This window comes from Micromys minutus (assembly GCF_963924665.1).
Source record: "Micromys minutus genome assembly, chromosome: 4".
NCBI classification, from domain to species: Eukaryota; Metazoa; Chordata; class Mammalia; order Rodentia; family Muridae; genus Micromys; species Micromys minutus.
Window position 1 is genome coordinate 25,158,888 of NC_137973.1, and position 20,119 is coordinate 25,179,006.

The window sequence follows — 20,119 nt, forward strand, 5'->3', positions numbered from 1 at the left end:
TCTTCCAGAGGTCCTGAGTTCAATTCCCAGCAACCACATGGTGGCTCACAACCATCTGTAATGGGATCTGATGCCCTCTTCTGGTGTGTCTGAAGACAGCTACAGTGTACTTATATATATAAAATCAATCAATAAATAAATCACTACAATGACAGTGAACATTCCTGGGATACAGTACATCAATTCAGGAGGTCTGGAATAACACAGGACTGGGAATGAACATTAACCAGTTGCATAAAAGAATTGCTGATGTCAGCAGCTCTCGGGTTGGCTCTTCCTCCCTGGAGGAAGTGACCGAGGCTTTCCCTTCTGTTCAAGAGTATGTTGGTAATGTCAACTTTTGCTTCTTCGTAATTAATGTTGCCGGGGCTGGAGAGGTGGCTCAGTGGTGAAGAGCACTGACTGCTCTTCCAGAGGTTCTGAGTTCAACTCCCAGCAACCACATGGTGGCTCACAACCATCTGTAATGGGATCTGATGCCCTCTTCTGGTGTGTCTGAAGAGAGCTGCAGTATACTCATATACATATAATAAATAAATCTTTAAAAAAATGTTGCCATGGTTGGAAGTTTATTTATTCTTCTCATTTTTCTTCTAGTCGTCATCTCATTGATTCATTCCATTGTTTCTTCTCTCACTGTGACATCTGAACCTTGCAGCCTAAGCAAATAAGGGGAGATGCTTGAGTTCCTGTCCTGACTTCCTTTGATGAAGTGATATGGAAGTGTGAGCCAAATGAATGAATGAATCCTTTCTTCAAGTTGCTTTGGTCATGATATATATCATAGCAATCATAACCCTAATTAGGACAGGTAGCATGAGACCAAGAGTCAAAAGCTCACAGACCTGGGGCTGACAAAGGACAGCATTCAGCTCTGGGGCAGTGCCAAACAGGAGCACAGGTCAGAGGTGGGCCCAGGTGGGCAGATCGGCCTGATGCACAGGGGTAGTAGGGTACAAGGCAGTATCTTGACCCTGTGGTTTCCATCCTAACAGGGCCACTTCCCAGTGTCAGCCCTAGGGACCAGCTTCCCTAGGTAACAGAAAGGCCTATCTCCAAAGGCACGGAGCCTAACCCTATCTCCCATCTGATATCTACCATATCTCCTAGCCTGGGTTGGGGTGGGAGGTCAGAAGGTGGCCTGGTGTGTGACCTGTCTGACTTTGGTTTTTTTTTTTTTGGAGATGGTCTCATGATACAGACCAGGGTAGCCTCAAACTCAAGAGGTCTGCCTGCCTTGACCTTCAGAGTGCTGGGCTGAGAGACATGTTTTACCACATCTACCCCTGTCTTTAGTAAGTCACCCACCAACCTCAATTCAAATGACACAGGCCAGATAGGCAGAAAGCAGAGCACCCAGAGGTATAAACCTTGAAGCTTTCTGAAGAGCAGCTAGAAGGGCCCAGGCTGTTTATGGAGACAGAGGAGAGCCCACTATGGTGTGTTTTCTGTCCTTAGGGTCTCACAGACAGATCTAACCAAGCAGCTCCTGCTTAAGGCGGGACTCTCAGGCTGGATAGAGAGTCTGCCATACCCCAGGAATGACTGGCCCTTCCCCTGGTGGGCCTGGGGGGAAGAGTGGGGTGGGAGAGACAAGGTGAAGTCCAACTACTCAGCTACCCTGCAGGTCTCATCGCTTTCCTGTGCCCCAGAGAGCAGCACAGGGCAGCACAGGCTACGTACTGTGACAGCTCACCCTGACCTCAGGGAGCCCTGGGTCCTGCTGCCCTAGGCACAGGGTGATATCAGAATAACCCACTCTTGGCTGCAGGCTTCCAGAGCCCTCAGACTGAGTTCAGGAGCCCAGAAGTGGTCTTGACTCCAGACGCCTGGCAAGGAAACATCCTCATAGATTACAATGTGGTAGAGGAAGTTTATTTACGGATGTGGGGAGAACATGGCAAGGGCCCTTGGGCTAGCCAGCAAGGCAGCAATCAGTGAAGATGGAAACTACCCAAATCCAGTCCAGGAAGGGCTGGGGAATCAGGAGGGCATGGGGCAGTACTGGCTGCAACTCCAGGAGACAAAGCCTGGTGTCTGATGCCCAGCGTCTTGCAGGCAGAAGATGGCGACAGGAATCTGAAGGTAGTCTGATCCCACCAGAACCTCAGTGGTGGAGGACTCCATTACTACCTGGAAACTGGCTCCACACGTGTGCTACAGGGCAGTGACTGCTCTCTGCTCTGGGGCCCAGGGGCTCCTCACTCAGGAGCCCTCAGCACTGACAGCAGCTCCTTCTGCTCTCTGTGTAGAGCCTGGAATCAAAGGAAGAGAACAGCTGTGTTGGGTGAGACAAGCACACCCTGCGTGCCAGGCCTCCCTCCAGCCCAGGTACCCCTAGAACAATGTTCTGTGGCTCATGTCACTGGCCTTGGCAGGACATGTCACGACAAGGCCAGGTGGTAAGTCCCAACCATCCATAAGCATGCATAGCAGGCTGGATGCCCTAGCCACCTCTTCTGGGCCTCTCCACATTCAACAAAATGGAGACTCCCAAAAGTGAGCCTTTGTCCTCACTGGAGGAACTTAGTTCTCCTAGTGCTCAGATTCCAATCCAGGGCCTAGGCATGCTGGGTAAGCCCTCACTCACTGAGAACTGAGACTCCCACACCAAACACCGATCCAGCTGCTGCACTTCAGACAAGGCCAGGAGAGCTGAGCAGGAGCTATGGCTACTGGAGCAGCTGACAGGTTCGGGGAACCACGGTTAAGACAGCTTATTATCCAGGGAAATGGGAATGCTAAGGGGCCTCATGAGGATGGAGGGCAAGGTGGCTCCAAGAACCTAAGATCAGTAGCTGCACACCACACTGAGGGTGGGCTCCACTTGGAAAGAGGTCCAGGCTGACCCTTGCTGCCCACACTCACTCAGCAGCTGCACAGAAACATGTGCTGAGACTGGACTTCAGCACAAGCACTAAGGAGCCAACCTCACGTCCCAGCAAAGGTGCTGAGTGACTCTGCTGCTGTGGGCACAGCCCACTCACAGTGGGATCCCTTAGGCTGGGAGAGTGAAGCCACCAATCCAGGGGGGCTGAGACAAGGGAAAATGACCCGAGCCAAACACTTGCCTGCCATGTTTGCGGGAAGGCCTGGACCTGCTGCTGCAGCTCCTCCACCTGCCTGCGCCCGGCCAGGACAGCGTCTGCCAGTTCCTGGTTCTTGGCTTCCTGTTTTCTCACTTGATGGCACAGGGTATCCTGTTGCTTCAGGAAGTAGGGTGCCATAACACTGCACAGGTCTTTCTCTGGGATTCCACTGGGTCGCCTGGGGGGCAGGGTACATGGGTCCCAGGGGACAGAGGGAGGAATCTAAGCATACAGGAGGCTTCTACCTCTAAACCCAATCAGCAACTGTCCTGCTTCAAGTTTTGTGCTAGGCTAGGACTCTACCAGGATCCCTTTACCCCCAAACCTGCTCCTAATGGAAACTCTGGCTTCCAGCTTCTCCCTCGAGGTCTCCTCTTACAGCCTGCTTCTCCACACACCCATCCCCAGCACTCCAGAACTCTCTAGACTTTGCCTCTGTTCTTATGACTATGTGTCTGGCTGGTACATTACCCAAACAGACTGAGGTAGGGAGATCAGGGGTGGAGGCAAAGTGACCTTTCCCAGGTTGGTAGATCCTCAGAGACACTCAAACTCTCAGACCCTGTAAGAGCTAGGAGGGGTTGTGAGAATTTTGGTTTCTTTAAAACACAGAAGTATTAAAAAAAAAAAAAAAGTTTTTGTTTTAATCCCAGGTGTGGGATATGGGGCTGCTTCACAGCAGGTGACTAAGATTTATCTCATGCTCTAGCAGGGGTGTAGTCTTGCCAGCTGGTAAACCTGCAAGTTTCTGTGAATGTGTGACATTTAAAATTCTGGAAACTTCAGAAAATATATAGATGCTAGAGCCCCAAGAGTCAGGTTGCTTCTGCGGCTGGTTGGCCGGGTAGTGCTTAGATACTGTTGGCTGTGGCTTGTCAAGTAGTCAGGTGCAAAGAGACAAAAAAGAAGAAATTAGATATCCTACCAGTGAAGATCAAACTTGCCCCAAGGATCTTGACACCCCTCAGCAGGAAGTAATCTAACGATAGCATCGCCCCTTGTCCCTCTATCCTCTCCTACCTAATATTTGGGGCTGAAAGGGAAGAAGTAAAGGGGTGGAAGAAAGAAGAACCCAAAATAGCCATAAGTCCAATTATAAGCAGGTGTTTTAGGGAATAAGACTAGTCAACGAGCAATCACTGCTCTATGGTCTATAAATTCCTTTTCAGTTGTAAAACTTCAGCCCTCCTCTGACCCCTACACATTTCTTGTGGCATACATCCCCCAAGAATTGTCATTTTGAAATTTGATAAGTGTCCTTAGCAGAGAGGATCCTAAGCATGGAGCTGCTGTTCTGGCTACTTGGGGGTTCTCTGGGATGTGTGGGCCAGAGGACTCGAAAACAAGCATCTAATTGGTATCTTACCTGCAGAGAGCTACTTACTTGGATAGTGGCCCCTCTGCTGATAGCATCACAGGGAGACAGGCCATGGGCACTCTAGACCCAGGCCAGCTGCTGGTCCCCAGCCTCCCTTCCCCACTTGCCTGTAAGCTGCAGCCTGTGGTGCCCTGCCTGAGTCATGACAAAATCATTATCTTTTAGTTGTTTTTTGTTTCTCTGTTAGCCCTGGATGTCCTAGTACTTACTATATAGACCAGGCTGCCTCAAACTCACAAAGATCTGCCTGCCCCTGCCTCCTGTGAGCTGGGATTAAAGGTGTGTGCAAAGACAAAGATCTCCAGGGTAGGCCTGGTGCTCTATAGTACTCCATAGTACCGGAGAGGCTATGGCAGAAGAGTCGAGGTTCACAGGTCAGGTCTACTGGAGCACACTTAGATCCCAGGCCAATCTTTGTGATTTCTTGTCTACATAGTAAGTTACATAATAAGTTACATAATTTCACAGGTTATGGCTGGAAACAGCTCAGAGATTAAGAGCACTGGCTACTCCTCCAGAGGTCATGAGTTTAATTCTCAACACCCACAGGAAGGCTTACAACGTTGATAACTTCAGTTCCAACTCTGCTACCCTCTTTGTTTATGCCACGCAACAAAGTTACACAGAGACATGTATAGGCCAAACATTCATGTAGGGAAAAGAGATCACTCTTTAAAAAAAAACAAAAAGAAAAGTCACAGTCAATCTGACCTAGTGAGTTCAAGGTCAGCCGAGTGAACTTCAAAAATAATTTTTATCAGCCAGGAGGTGGTGGCTCACACCTTTAGTCCCAGGACTTGGGAGACAGAGACAAAGGCAGGAGGTTCTCCATGAGTTGGAGTCCAGGTTTGTCTACAGAATGAGTTCCAAGACAGCCAGGGTTACACAGAAAAATCCTGTTCAAAAACCAAAAAATAAACAAAATAATAAATTTTCTTTTACGTGTATGGTGTTTTGCCTGCATGTGTGTATGTGTACCACATGAGCGCCTGGTGCTGGTGGAACCAGAAGAGGGCTTTGGATTCCCTAAATTGGAGTTATAATGGTTATAAACAGCCACATGGGTGCTAGGAACCAAATTCTGGTTTGTAAGAATAGCAGCCAGTATTCTTGACCACTGAGCCATCTCTACAGGTAATGGAGGGAACTCAGTGAGACCCTGTATCAAAATAAAATGTGGACGGAAGGCTAAGGAGATAGCTTAACAGTAGAAATCTGCCTGGCGTGCCCAAGGCCCTACGTTCAGTGTCTAATACTATAGGGGAGAAAAAAAAGGAATATGGCAACTCTAGCCAGGGAGCTGTCAGATATGGGCAGGATGCAGAGGCTCTTGGAGCCCAGGCCACCACTCACCCTGGTCACTTCATTTTCCTGCACATGGCACACCAGATGGCCATGTTGTCTAGACAGGAACTGCAGAGGGCAGCCTGTTCATTATTCAATCTCTGGCCTCTACAACCACATTGAGCAGACAGGACATACTTCCTAATTATTTGTTGAATAAACATCAAAGCCATGTGTCTGGTCATCTAATCTGTCCATGGAGCCAAACCTCACTATCTGGCCCCATGCCCCAGCCTTCTCTTCTGCTTGCTCCTAAGGCCCCAGGGGTCCCAGGAAAGTCTCAAACAGTCCTCTTTCCGAGGCCAGGAGACCAGGAACTCAGATATGGGTGAGAATTAGGCTCCTATCAGACTGAGGCCCTCTGTTGAGGGACCCTCTCCCCATTCTCACCAGGCTGGGTCTTCACGGTCTTTGCCTTCTTCTATTATCTTATCCAGGGAGTTCAGCACAGCTTCTAGGTTCCCCTCCTTTTTGATTTCTGAGATCTCCTCCTGAGCAGAGAGGAAGAAAGACCTTATGCATGCCGAACTGCTAACAGCACTTACAAGATTTATGCTAATTTCGATCACCCTCCAGAATAGTCCAATTTCTCTATAGTGTGTGGTTTTTAGAACTAAGAATAAAATCTAAAATAGCAAACATTTATTACACCAGTTTAATATTATTCCTGGTTTACTCCTCAGGTAATTAAAGGTCTCTTCAGAAGCTGGGGGTGCAAAGTGAGTACTGCCTGTCTGCACTGGTTGAGGATACACTGCCTTGGCTGGCAGACACCGTATGAACACATATTATGGACAATGAAAGCAAGGTGTTGAAGGTCTACACTGTATGGAGGGCAGGGTTACCTGGTGTTACAGCGCTGGATGGTAGTTGGAGGGGCTGAGCAGACAGAGATAGCTCATAGGTTGCCATCTTTAGGGACCTAAATGTAGAGCAAAACCTAATAAAAATGGGCCTTCTGGCCACCATGCCACTCACCCGGATGGATGTCTGCAACTGAGCCACAAACTTGTCATAGATGCACTGTGTCACCTCAGGGTTCAACTGGTGGAACTTTTTGTAACAGGTGGTGAATCTCTCGTAGCTATCAGGAAGGAGACAGGCAAAGTTGGGGTGATCAGAACCCAGACACTCACCTCTGTGTTTTAACACAAGATTCAGTTTTGTCAGCTGAGACCAGGCAATGACTGTGGATGCAGATCTGTCCTCAAGTCACAGGTCGGCTATTTCTATTCCCATACAGGGTTCTAGCAGTATTTACAAATAGGTTATAGGGCTGGAGATCAGTTCAGTTGGTAGAATGTTTGCCCATAGCACGCATGAAGCTTTTGTTTGATTCCCAGGAGCTGGGATAGGGAGTTCAAGGTCACCCTCAGCACAGTAAGTTCAAGACCAGCCTAAGTTACAGGAGACCCTGTTAAACACAATAGGGCTGGAAAGATGGCTCAGTGTTTAAGAGCACTGACTGCTCTTCCAGAGGTCCTGAGTTCAATTCCCAGCAACCACATGGTGGCTCACAACCATCTGTAATGGGATCTGATGCCCTCCTCTGGTGTGTCTGAAGATAGCAATAGTGTACTCCTATACATTAAATAAATAAATAATTCTTTAGACAAATAAAAAATAAAAGCAGGTCACTGGGGTGGCTTGACTGATATCTTTGTTAGTGTTTTATTGCTGTGAAGAGACACCACGACCAAGACAAGTCTGATTTTTTAAAAAAGTATTTAATTTGGGGCTCATGGTTCCAGTGGGTAGTATAGCGTCTGTGACCATCATGTGGAAGCAGATGGCATGGCACTGGGACAGCAGCTGAGAGCTTTACATCCTGATCCAAAGGCAGGAGGGGGGAGAAGACAGAGAGAGACAGTACCAGAGACAGAGGACTTGGTGTGGGCTTTTGAAGTCTCAAAGCCCACACCTCCTCCAACAAGATTACACCTCCTAATCCTTCCCAAACAGTTCCACTAATTGGGGACCAAGCATTCAAGCACACAGGCCCATGGAGGCCATTCTTATGCAAATCACAACAAAGGAGAATGGCCCCCATAGGCTCCTATGTTTGGATACTTGGTCCCAGGTTTGTGCACCTGTTTGAGAAGGATTAGGTCTGACCTTGTTGTAGGAGGTCATTTGGGATGGACTTCTAAAAGCTACGCCATTCCCAGTGTCTCTCTCCTTGCCAGTACAATGCCTAATTGCTTGCTGCCACACTCCCTGCCATAGTCATGGGCTCTAACTAACCCTCTAGAACACGACCCCCAAAGTAAGTTCCTTTATCAGTTCTAAGGTCATGATGCTTTGTTACAACAAAAGGAAAGTAACTAAGATATCATTCAAACTACCACAATTACCTGCTTTTATTAGGAGTTTTATTGTGTTTGTTGATTTTAACAGGGTCTTGTGTAGCTTCAGCTGGTCCTTCTCCTGTCTATATATGAGCGTCTCTCTTCTTTTGTTGTTGTGAGAACAAATCCTACAGGCCAAATCCCACTGCTGAATTGTTTCTTTACATGGAGTTGTAGCCTAAGCACCTGCCTTCCAAAGGGAAGAAACGTCTCGGCTCTGAGAAGCCAGGTGACTGACTACTGTAGGCCCCTGCAGCAGTGGGGGCTGTTTGGGGAGGTTTCTTTTTGTGAGGCAGGGCCTTAACATTCAGAGATCCGTAGAGCAATCTGGGCGGTACAGATGCTGCTGTCCCACTTGACTAAGGAAAATTGAGGCTGGTAAGAATAAAGTGGTCACCAAGACCATTCAACCAATGAACCATAAAGGCAGGACTTGAATCCAGGCAGTGTGTCCTCATGAGTCAGCATACTCTCTCAGTGTAGAGCTGGCTGGTCTCATAAACAAACTGAGAAGGTCAAGGCCAAGAGCCTGCTGTGTCCGGAAGAGAAAGGAAGCACAGACAGAAGGGCAAGGCTGGAGTAGAAAGGCTCTGTACTCACGCAGATCCGAGGACCTTAGTGAGGAGGCAGCTAGGAGTGGACAGGCCTTAGTCCGTCTGCTGGGCCACACCCCCACCCTCGCTGCTCACGTTGCTTAGATTCCTCACTGCTTTGTTCCAAATATTGCTGTGGGCATGTAGGTTCCAGCATCTCTTTCCACAAGGATATTACACTGTTTATAAGAAAGTATAATTTTATGTCTGGCCAACACATGGCCATGGGCATTTTCTAAAACATCACTTTCCTTCCCTGAGTGTAGTTTTTAAAAAAATCCACAAGGCATCTGAGCCGTTCCCACACTGGCACTGGCTGATGAAGACGCCCAACATGGGATTCTGTAGAAAATGTCCCTTCCAGGGACATGTGCATGTTTCTGGGGCCCTTCACATTTATAGCATTCTCAATAACAGGAACCCCAGAAGAGTTCCCAAGTGACAGCTGTGAGCAGAGTCTGTTTCACCCCTGCCATGGGTCCTGTCCGCTGCTGTAGCTTAGAGGTGTGCCTGGCTTGACCGGATGCCTGAGTGGGCTGTGAAGAGGAACAGGATCCCTGATGTTTAAGTCACAATTACCCATTTCAATCCCAGCCCACGTGGGCAGGCACCATGTGTCCCTCCACAGTCCTCTTCAGAAGCCACAGACTGAGTGGCTGGCACAACTAGGAAGAAAACAAGATGTCCAGAGCTGTGCTGTGGGCTGTGGACTGGAAGGGTTCCCAGCATCTGCCCTCTGAATTGTCCTTTTGATAACTGAGTATAGCCATCCAAGGATACTAGGGCAACAATGTCTACCCTCAGATGGTGGGAGCCTGTGACACTGCTCAGTGCCACCTTCAAGTGAGTACCTGTGCTAGCTGCTACCTCTCTCTCTCCCTATTGGCAGCTTCAGGAGGATGTAATTCACAGTAAATACCCAGTGAATACATACATCCTAAAGAAAAATAGTCAGGCGTGGGAGTGGGGGAAGAGAAGAAAACAGAGAGAAGTCTGGAGACGGCTCAGCAGTAGAGCTTGACATGCTAGAGGTCCTGGCTTCAACACCCTACATGGAAAAGTTGGGGGGGGGGGAGAGAGAATATGAGAATCTAGGGGATGGAGGGCAGGGAAGGGAGGCAAGGGTTCTCCACCCAAGCCTAAGAAGCCATTGGGAAAACACTGTAAACTCTCTCTCTCTCTCTCTCTCTCTCTCTGTGTGTGTGTGTGTGTGTGTGTGTGTGTGTTCTCATGATGCTGGGTGTCTTCTATCATTGTGTCCCTCCTTCTCTTTTTTTTTTTGAAATTTTATTATTTTCATTTTAGTATGGGTGTTTTGCCTGCATGCATGTCTGTGTCTACTGGACCAAGAGGCCAGAAGAGGACATCTGACCTTTAGAACTGGAGTTTCAGATGGTTGTGAACTGCCATATGGGTGCTGGGAACTGGACTTGGGCCCTTTGCAAGGGCAACAAACCATCTCTCCAGCCCCCGCTTTGTTTGTTTTATAGAGTCTCACTATGTAGCCCATTCTGGTCTCAAACTTGTGAGCTCCAGTGATCCTCTGGCCCAGTACGAAGAGCTGAAACTACAGGTGATGCTACAATTGGTGATTGTTGGGCACGCAGAAACCCTCTACGTTCAATCCCAGAACTACAAAGACCAGCTGTGGTGGTATCGGCGCGTAATTCCAGCAATCAGGAATTAGAAGCTAAAGAATCAGGAGTTCAAGATGAGGAATAGGAATTACCCTCAGCTACATAGGAGTTTAAGGCCAATCTAGGATAAATGCCACCCGAGTGAGGGGGGTGGGAAGGACACAGACACAGAGATAGAAAAAGAGACAGACAGAAAAAACAAACCAGGCATGATAGTATACAACCTTAAAAAGAAAACAAACAAACAAAAAACAAAACAAAAACAAACTGGGTGATACACAGCTCTCATCCCAGCAATTAGGAGGCAGAAGCAAGTAGATTTCTGCAAATTCAAGGCCAGGCTGGTCTTACTGAGTTCCAGGACAGTATAGAGAGACCCTGTCTCAAAACCAAATTAGAAAAATGTAAAACCTCATACTAGGGCTAGGGACTTCTCAGTTGGGAGAGTGCTTGCCCACACACACAGAGCCCTGTGTTTGGTCCCTGTACACATAAAACAAAGCATGGTGGCACTTTGGTACCATTTCAGGAGCAAAGGCAGGAAGATCATTCATAAGCCTGGGCTGTATGATACGCCCCCCCTTTTTAAGATTTATTTATTCATTTTATGTATGTGAATACACTGTAGCTGTCTACAGACACACTAGAAGAAGGCATCAGATCTCATCACAGATGGTTGTGAGCCAACATGTGGTTGCTGGGAATTGAACTCAGGATCTTTGGAAGAGCAGTCAGTGCTCTTAACTGCTGAACCATCTCTCCAGCCCATGATACCCCTTCTTAAAACAGAACCAAACCCCCAAACCCAATGACTAGCTAGGTCTGGTCGTAGGTATCTATAACCTTGTCACATATTAGGCAGTAGGAGGATCACAAATTCAAGGCCAGCCCAGACCACAAAATGAGACCCTGTATCAAAAACAACAAGACCAACAAAGAAATCCACAAACTAAGCTTTAAAACTGGGATGAGCTTACAGGTGTTACCAAGAAATGGAGGTGGAGCCTGAGGCCTAGGGGCTTCCAAAGCAACTGAACAGTGTCCTCAATACACAACAGCGTTCTGAATTCCACTATGATAGATTCAATTTTCTTTTAAAGTTTCTAAATAAAAGTATCTTTGCTGGGCTGTAGAGATGGCTTAGTGGTCAAAAACACTGACTGATCTTCCAGAGGTCCCGGGTTCAATTCCCAACAACCACATGGTGGCTCACAACCATCTATACTAGGATCTGATGCCTTCTTCTGGCATGCAGGTGTACATACATACACATAAAATAAATAAATACATCTTTTTTTTTTAAAGTAACTACACACAGTTGATGCAGGAAGAGCTGCTGAGCCAAGGAGTTTGGGGCAATACAAAGCCTTTCTCCTCTTTCTTTTGCTTTTTGCAGGGCTGGGGTTAAGCTCAGGTCCACGTGAATGCTGAGCAAGTGCTTGTCCCTCTGGCTGGGCAGGTCTAGCCCCCAAAACTCCATCTCTTAAGAGAATTTCTAGTCAATACACATAATCCCAACACTCGAAAGCTGAAGCCAGGAGATCAAGGTCCACAGCTTCAGCTACATAATGAATGTGAAGCTAGCCTGCATTATATAGAAACATACTGTTTCAAAAAACAAAACAGAATGAAAAATAAGTATAAGGCTGTTTGTGGTGTGCATGCCTTTAATTCCAGCATAGGCACAGACCTCTGAGTTTCAGTCCAGCCAAGGCTACACAATGAAACCCCGTCTCAAAAAAACAAAACAAACAACAACAACAACAATAAACCCATAAATTCCCGAGTCCAGGGCTGGAGAGATGGCTCAGTGATTAAGAGCACTGACTGCTCTTCCAGAGGTCCAGAGTTCAATTCCCAGCAACCACATGGTGGCTCACAACCATCTGTATTGGGATTTGATGCTCTCTTCTGGTGTGTCTGAAGACAGCTACAGTGTACTCACATACATAAAATAAACATTAAAAAAGAGAGAGAGAAGAAATTCCTGAGGTGAACATAACGTCTGGTTTTAACACAGCACATTTTCTCACTCTGCATGTGTGCAGCTTTTCATTTTCTGCTCTGAGCACCCAGGACAAGGATGAGTGTGTAGCTCAGGTGGAGCACATGCTCGCACTAACCCAGAAGCTAAAGTTTCCCTTCACAGACTGGGGAGATGGCTCAGCTGATAACATGCCTGCCATGAACACATAGAATGTTTGATTCCCAGTGCCTATGGAAAAGCCAGAGCTACAGAGCTGGGCATGGTGGCAGATGCCTATAATTCCAGCAATTTAAAAGGTACAATTCAAGGCCAGTCTAGTCCACATCTTAGTTCCAGGCTGTCGTGGGTGATATAAAAAGACTATGTATTTTAGAAAGGGGTGGTTGGCAGCAGATCTGGAATTGGTTGCACTCCCTCTAGAGAGCAGAGAAAACTAGTCATCTGTCAACCTGGTTTTTCAATGCTTGTTTTGGTTTTTTGTTGTTGTTTTGAGACAAGGTTTCTGTGATCTTGGCTGTCTTCAAATTCTCGATGCAGATGCCCAGCTACAACCTATACTGGTTTACACCATGAAAAGGTAAAGCGGTCCAGACAACAAACAGATTCTTGGGCACTGTCTCAGGAGTACGTAGTGTTGAGGGAACAAAGAGAGTCCAGAAGTGTGTGGTGGAGCACTCCTGCAGTCCTGCATCAGGATGCAGAGGCAGGGGAAACACTGCCGAGTTCTAGGCCAGCATGTGCAAAATGAGAGATGTCTCAAAAACCCAAAACTTTCAGCACAAAAAGTTGGTCTTGTCTTCCGTTACCATGCACAGCGGGCTTCTTGATCCAACAGTTCCACAGTTTTCTCACCAGAGGGCAGCAGCGACCGACGCAAAGGGAGGATCTGAAAGCAACAGATCAACCTGGATACAAAGACTCAGGCTGCCAGTGATAACCTGCAGGTACAGTTGCCTTGATCCCTTAGAAGGGATTCTCCAGCTGAAGATGTAGAGCAATATGTCTAGAATGAACCAAGCCATGGGTTCAATCCTCAGAACTGAATAAATCCAGGCACTGTGGAACACAGTGAAGACTGTAATAATCCCAGCATCTGGGAGGAAGAAAATCAGTTCAGGGCCAGCATGAGCCCAGTCTCAAAAGCAAACACTAACCCACCAAACATAAACAACTTACTGAGCTCTAGCAGCATGACACCATAGCAGACCAACCTTGCTGATACAAATCCAAAGCATGACTTCACTTGAGGAAGAGGGTGGAAGTTAGGGAGACAGCTGAGTAATAGCATTTGCCACCTAAACATAAGGACTGAGCTTGGTACCCAGCACCCATGTAAAATTCCCAGGGCTCAGGAAGTAGAGCTGGGTAGATTCTTGGGAACGAATGGCTTGCCAACCTAATCTAATAGTCACGTCCCAGGCTAGTGAGTGATCATGTTTCAAAACTGGCTGAATGGGTAAAGGTAACTGCTGCCAAGCCTGATGACCTGAGCTTGATCCCTGGGATTCACATGGTAGAAGAGATGACAGACTCATGAACGTTATCTTCTTTCATGAATACATCCACACATGGGGAGGTATAGACCAGACATCAGGGAAATGAGCTTGGAATATTAAGGAGGTGGCTGCAGACTGTGTGGGGGCTCCACGAACAGCACAGACATACCAAGGCCCAGGTATGACTCAAGGACTGTGCCTTGTGTACATGTATGCAAAGATGCAGTTGTCATGGGAACAGTCGGAAGACTGACTGGTATCTGGCCCTGTCCTAAGCGTTTTAGGTGGATTAGCTTACTTGTTCTTAGCAGGAACTTTGTAATGACCATGCATTTTCATCATCCCCAATACAGACAACCGAGAACTGGTAGGCGGAAACTTGTCCACAGTTGGGATGTGATGCGGCCAGCTAGAATGTACACTCCACTGTTCAGGGAATAGAGGGGCCTGAACCCAAGAATCTGAACTGATTGACAAGGGGGAACTACAAAAGGGCTAAAGGAATTGAAGCAGAGACTGAGATCTGCACAGACTGATTCAAAAGGATAGATTTGGGAGGTATGACTAAGATGCCGCAGCCTGGAAAAGGCAGTAACAGTGAAGACAGAGAGATGGGACAGGCAGATCTGTACTCAGACATGAACTCCCACCACGGCAGAGTGGGCAGGGAGTTTCCATGGCTCAGACACCCTTTCTGTATAGAGCTGCTTCCCGAATGCCCACCAGCTTTGCTACCACGTATGTCTCTCTTCTGGACTTCCACGGCTGGATGGAGGTAAAACCAGCAGCTCTGTCATGGAGCCCCAACCCTCACTCCTTGCTATTAGTTTAAAATGCTAGCAATTGTGGCACAACTGGTGCTTTGCTCTTTTCTTGGGCTTAACGTAACTATATAAATCACAACCTGCTCAGAACATCCCAGGCCACCACACTGGATCAGGACAATCTAAGAACTTAGCTCCCTCAGTTTTTTATGGGACCCACTCCTGTGACACACTGCCAACTGCACTGTGGACTGGTTGGAGACCTGGCTTTTTTCTGAATAGTACTAATTGGCCTTTAGCCTGGCTCCATTAATAAATACCACCAACCCAGTCTGCCCTGGCAGGTTCAAATGTCACAAGACACAGAAAAGAAATTCCTGCTTGCTGCAGCTAATGGCTGTTTCAGAAGGTCCAGTAGACTGCCAGGACAGAGATTTCATTTTTGGAGAGCAAAGCAGGGAGTGCAGAGAGCACGGCCACGCGTGACTACATTTCTGTGTGGTGAAGCCTAAGAACACACATCTGACAGCTGGGCCTCAGCCAGGCCAACAAAAGGACGGACAAGAATCTGAGGTCCACCTCAAGCCAGCATGCCCAGTCTTCTTCTAGTCACTGTGGGCCTGCCACACAATCTGTTCTCCTGCTCAACCTAATATTTATGTTAAGAATCTGTGAGTGATGGGGCTGGAGAGATGTCTCAGTGTTGATGAGTGCTTGCTGGACAAACGTGACCCACATTTGGTCACATATAGCCAGGCACAATCCGAATGCACCTGAAACCAGCAATGCAGAGACAGTGTGGGGATGGCTGACTGCCAGCCTGAGAACCTGCCCAGAACCAGAGCAGAGTTATAGAGGAGGGTATAGGAGAACACCTGGTGCCCTCTGGTACCTGAGTATGCAGACACCCTTTACACATATACCCAAAACATTTTTTAAAAAGTCTGCTGAGTTGTAGGGAAAACCAGCCTGGGTTTTGAAGAATATACTGTCAAGGGGCTGGAGAAACAGCTCAACTGAAAAAGTTCTCGTCTACAAGCATCAGGACAAGGTCCAAGGGTTTTGGGGGTATTATTATTTATTTTTATTTCTCATTTTATATGTATGGATGTTTTGCCTACACTACACATGTGTATGCACCACATACACACCCGGTGCTAGCAGAGACCAAAAGAGGGGGCCAGGTTCCCTGGAAGTGTAGTCATAGATGGTTGTGAGCCACCACGTGATTGCTGGGAATGGGACCTGAGGAGGGCCTGAGTTTGATGCCCAGAACACATGTAAGAAAGCCTGGTGTGATGGGATGTGTTTGTAATAGCAGCACCGTGGGGACAGGGAAGCTTGCTGGCCACAGTCAAGTCTAACTGACAAGTTTCATGCCCTGGTCATGAGGAATCATGTCTCAAGGAACATGGTAGAAAGTTCCTGAGGAAAGCCACTAGAGGTTGACCTTTCTTGACCTCTGGCCTCCACATACACATACACCCACAAGGCACACACACTTTAATCCTGGTGTAGTAACTCACACTTGTCTCAGCGGTGTATAGGCTGAGGCAGGACTGCAGGAGTTCAGGGGTAGCCTGGGTTACATAGTGAGGTCCTGGCTAGTCTGAGCAATGGAATAATGAAAGTTGTCTCAAAACAAATACAAACAAACCAAGTACCCCATAACTTACAGATGACAACATTTGAATAAAAAAAGTTTTTTGTGTGACACTTTACCCTTGAAATTGAGGACGTCTAATGGCTTTGAAGATTTGCAGGTAGCCAAATATCTGTGTCCACCTTAAAAGTCTGAAGTCCAGTATTCAGGAAGCTGAAGCTGGAGAATTTTGAGTCTGAGGCCAGCCTGAGCTATATAGCAAGACTCTCTCTCAAAAATAAAGTCTGTATTTGCCAAAGACTTGTACTGGCAGGAACCTTCCAGTTACTCTCCAACCTCACTGTTCCTGAGCAGTATAATCAAAAACCCATTCTTTCAAAAAATGAGTAGCAGTTATTAAGCCTTTTCTATATATAGAGAAAACTGACGTGCATATTTAATCAAGGAGGGGAAGAATGTTCTAGTGAGAAGTAACAGGAAAGAGTCAGGTCTGAAGACATCACATTTGCATGCAGGGTGTAAGCTTTGCACCCAGGCTCAGGAGAAGCAGGGAGTGAGGCAACCCCAAGCCACAGAACACGTTGAGCAGAAGGACATGATGCAACGCTGAGGACCAGAGAGTAGAGAAAAGGCTGTGGCCAGAAGACAGATCTAGAGACTGATGCTGCACTAGAAGCTAATAGTGGTGGCGAGGCTGGAAACGAGAACAGAAACAAGAAATGCAGGCAGGGTCAGTGGGAACTCCCAGACAGCAGCTGCTCCCAACCATGAAAAGGACCCAGGAAAGAAGAGAGTAATCCACACGGAGCCTGACTACCCTGTGGTACACCAAATGGAGAGTTCTAGTACTAAGTGTAGAAACAGGTCTGACATTCAGATGACCTGGGACTCATTTATTTCAGAACCATTTCTTGATTATCCAAATGCGTTGATGCTGTACCAGGTTGGATGGACACCGTGAGCCGGACCTATATACCTTTGAGAGCCCGACTGTATATAAGAAAGGTGGACTGTCACAGTTTGAACAGAACATGACTCCTAAAGGTCCATGTATTCAAAGTATGGTTCTACTTTTGCTACTCAAAGGTTGTGGAACCTCTAAGGGGAAGCCTAGGAGAAGGAAGTTAGCTCACCAGGACTGGATGGCTGAGGGATCTTAGGACTTCAGCCCTCTTCTTCCTGCTGGCTGTTAAGAACTGAGCAGCCTCCATGCTTGATGCAAGGCAAAGCAACTGAATCCTCTAAACCATGAGCAAGAATAGCCCTTCCTATTCATCTATCTCAGGAGTTTATAGAGTCAGAAAGCTAGCACAACCACACAATGTGTGGAGCAACAGGATGCTGAGTCTCAGGTGCTGTGGCCCCAGGCTTAACACACTGGTAGATATCATCTTCTTTAGAGATTGAAAAACTTTCTCTGTTTTTCAATAAAGGATTCTGCTAGCTCCTACAGACTTCCAACTGCCAAGGCACAGTAACGTCTCAATCCAGAAATCTCAGAAATGCCCAGATTCAAGAGCAGGTACTCTCTACTGCGGAGTCAAAGACACTTTGCTTCATGGGAAGCCTTGTTCCTACCACTCACTGGGACCACATCACCCTTCTGCTCTTCAGCCTGCCTCTGGTCCCTAAGTTGCTGGAATTACAAGTGTATACCACCATGGCAGGAACTGCTGTATATCCAGCAACTAACAACTCAGGCACTATCACTAGCAATGATATTTATATTAGGAACACCTTGAGGGCCTGCAGTCAACAAATAGAGCTTTGCAAAGACCACAATTTGGGATACTGGTTGGAAACAGTGAGTATATGATGACTTGTACATAAAATATTTACAAATTATCTTATCAAACTGCAATGGGGGCTGAGGAGTGGGGCTGGAGAGATGGCTCAGCTGTAAAGAACACTGGGTGCTCTTGCAGAGGACCCAAGTTTGGTTCTTAGAATCAACATGGTAGCTTACAATCATCTAAAACTCAAGTTCCAGGAGATCTGAAACCCTTTTCTGACCTCCGGGGGCACTGGAAACACACGTGGTGCACATACACATTCGGGCAAACACTCATGGCTGTGAAAAACAATGCTTTGCTCACTATAGTCTAGCCAAGGATTTGTCTGTCACGAAGATCTGACCACCACAGGGCCTGTACACGTAAACTTCTATTTTTTTTTCTATTTTAAAGATTTATTTATTTTTATATGAGTACACTATAGCTGTCTTCAGACACACCAGAAGAGAGCATCAGATCTCATCATAGATGGTTGTGAGCCACCATGTAGTTGCTGGGAATTGAACTCAGGACCTCTGGGAAGAACAGTCAGTGCTCTTAACCGCTGAGCCATCTCTCTAGCCCTATCTTTGATGTTTTTTTTCTTTCTATCTTTGATTTTTAATTTATTTTCTTACCTGTGTTAATTCTGCTACCACACCCTGTGACTACCTTATTAACTGTATACCCACTGAATAGTATATATGTGTGTGTGTGTTAGTAATTATACGTATAGTAACTATGTATCTGCAGCACCAAACACAGAGAAGGCTGGAAGGTGAGTTAGGAGGTGAGGAGCCAGGTCATAAGTTCCAAGCAGAACAAAACACTGCAGGTGTGATGTTTTGGGCCTGTCATCGGCTACTGCATAGGTTGAGACAGGATTATCAGTCCAAGTAAAGCCTACTGACAACTTACCGAGACCCTGCCTCAAAATAAAAAGTTCAAAATAATTTTTTTTGTTTGTTTGTTTCTGACTTATGCAAGCTGCCAGACCTGAGTCCTAGGAACTTAACTTAGGTCCTTTTGAAAGAGTCTAGAGTACCCCTTAACCACCCGCCCACTTCTCCAACTCCAAGACTTATCTTTTAAATTTAAGCGGGGAGCAGGTGAGCTAGAGTCCCCCAGACTCCGGGGGTGTCTGTCCTTACAGATGGTGTGCCAGGCCTCAAAACAGGAGTGTTCAGCGTTCAGCTGGTAAGAGCACCCACAAGGTGGTTCACACCCAACTGTAACTCCACTTCCAGAGAATCTGACACTACTTTGACCTCTGTGGGCATTACGCATGTATTATACATATGTACTATATGTGTAGGCAAAATACTCAGACATAAATATGCCTAATCGAATTAACATTTTAAAAAAGGGAATGTTGTTCTTCCCCCAAATCTCTCCCCTAACCACCGGATTGAAGAATGAACCATGGACCACTGAGCTGTATCCCCGGCCCGTTTTTTAAATTTTGAGATAGGGGGTGGCTGAACTGGGCAGGCTATTCTCAAACTCACGATCCTCCGGAAGAAGTGGGATTGGAATAATGGGCCACCGAGCCAAGCAAGGGTGTTTCAGTATCACGGGCGTTGGCCTGGTGGGATCAGGGGCAAAACTCTCCCTTCCGACATCTAAAGCGCAAAAAGTTACTCCTTATGACTACAGGTCTAGTGCTCGCCAACTCCCGCGGCTGGCGCGTTAGGCCTAGGTAGACAGACGACCTCCGGGAAAGGAGGTCAGCCACCCCAAAGCAGCCGGCGAAGAGCTAACTGCAACCTCCGGCCTTTCCTGTTGTCCTCTGCAACTTATCACCCCGGACCGCCCCCACGTGACCGAGCCATGAGGATCTCGCGGGATTTACGATCCCAGAGACAAACCCTCCCGCCACCCCTTCCCATTGGTCCCCACCTACCTCCTGGCCGCGACTAGTTTCTGGAGGAAAGTGTCCACTATGGTGTCGAAGAGTTTTACTCTCGAGATGGTCGTGTCATCTGGCGGAGCTTCCGAAGACGAACCCTCAGGCCCCTTTCCCGCAGCCTCATTATCCTGGCTTACCTCAGCCATGTTGAAATTGAACCGCCAAAATGAACGGGTCCTGGCAGCTCCTCCCAACAGGA

General features: G+C 47.2%; 1 protein-coding gene across 1 annotated transcript; it reads right to left on the reverse strand.

The window, feature by feature from the left end:
• Positions 1-1,896: 1,896 nt before the first annotated feature.
• Positions 1,897-20,084, reverse strand: PMF1 (polyamine modulated factor 1). The gene is made up of 5 exons (XM_080916335.1): positions 19,915-20,084; positions 6,790-6,895; positions 6,202-6,302; positions 3,072-3,267; positions 1,897-2,255 (listed from the first exon to the last, which is right to left on the reverse strand). Exons 1-5 carry the CDS (start codon positions 20,064-20,066, stop codon positions 2,202-2,204), a joined length of 609 nt encoding a protein of 202 aa, XP_080772461.1. The 5' UTR covers positions 20,067-20,084; the 3' UTR covers positions 1,897-2,201.
• Between the last annotated feature and the right edge of the window lie 35 nt (positions 20,085-20,119).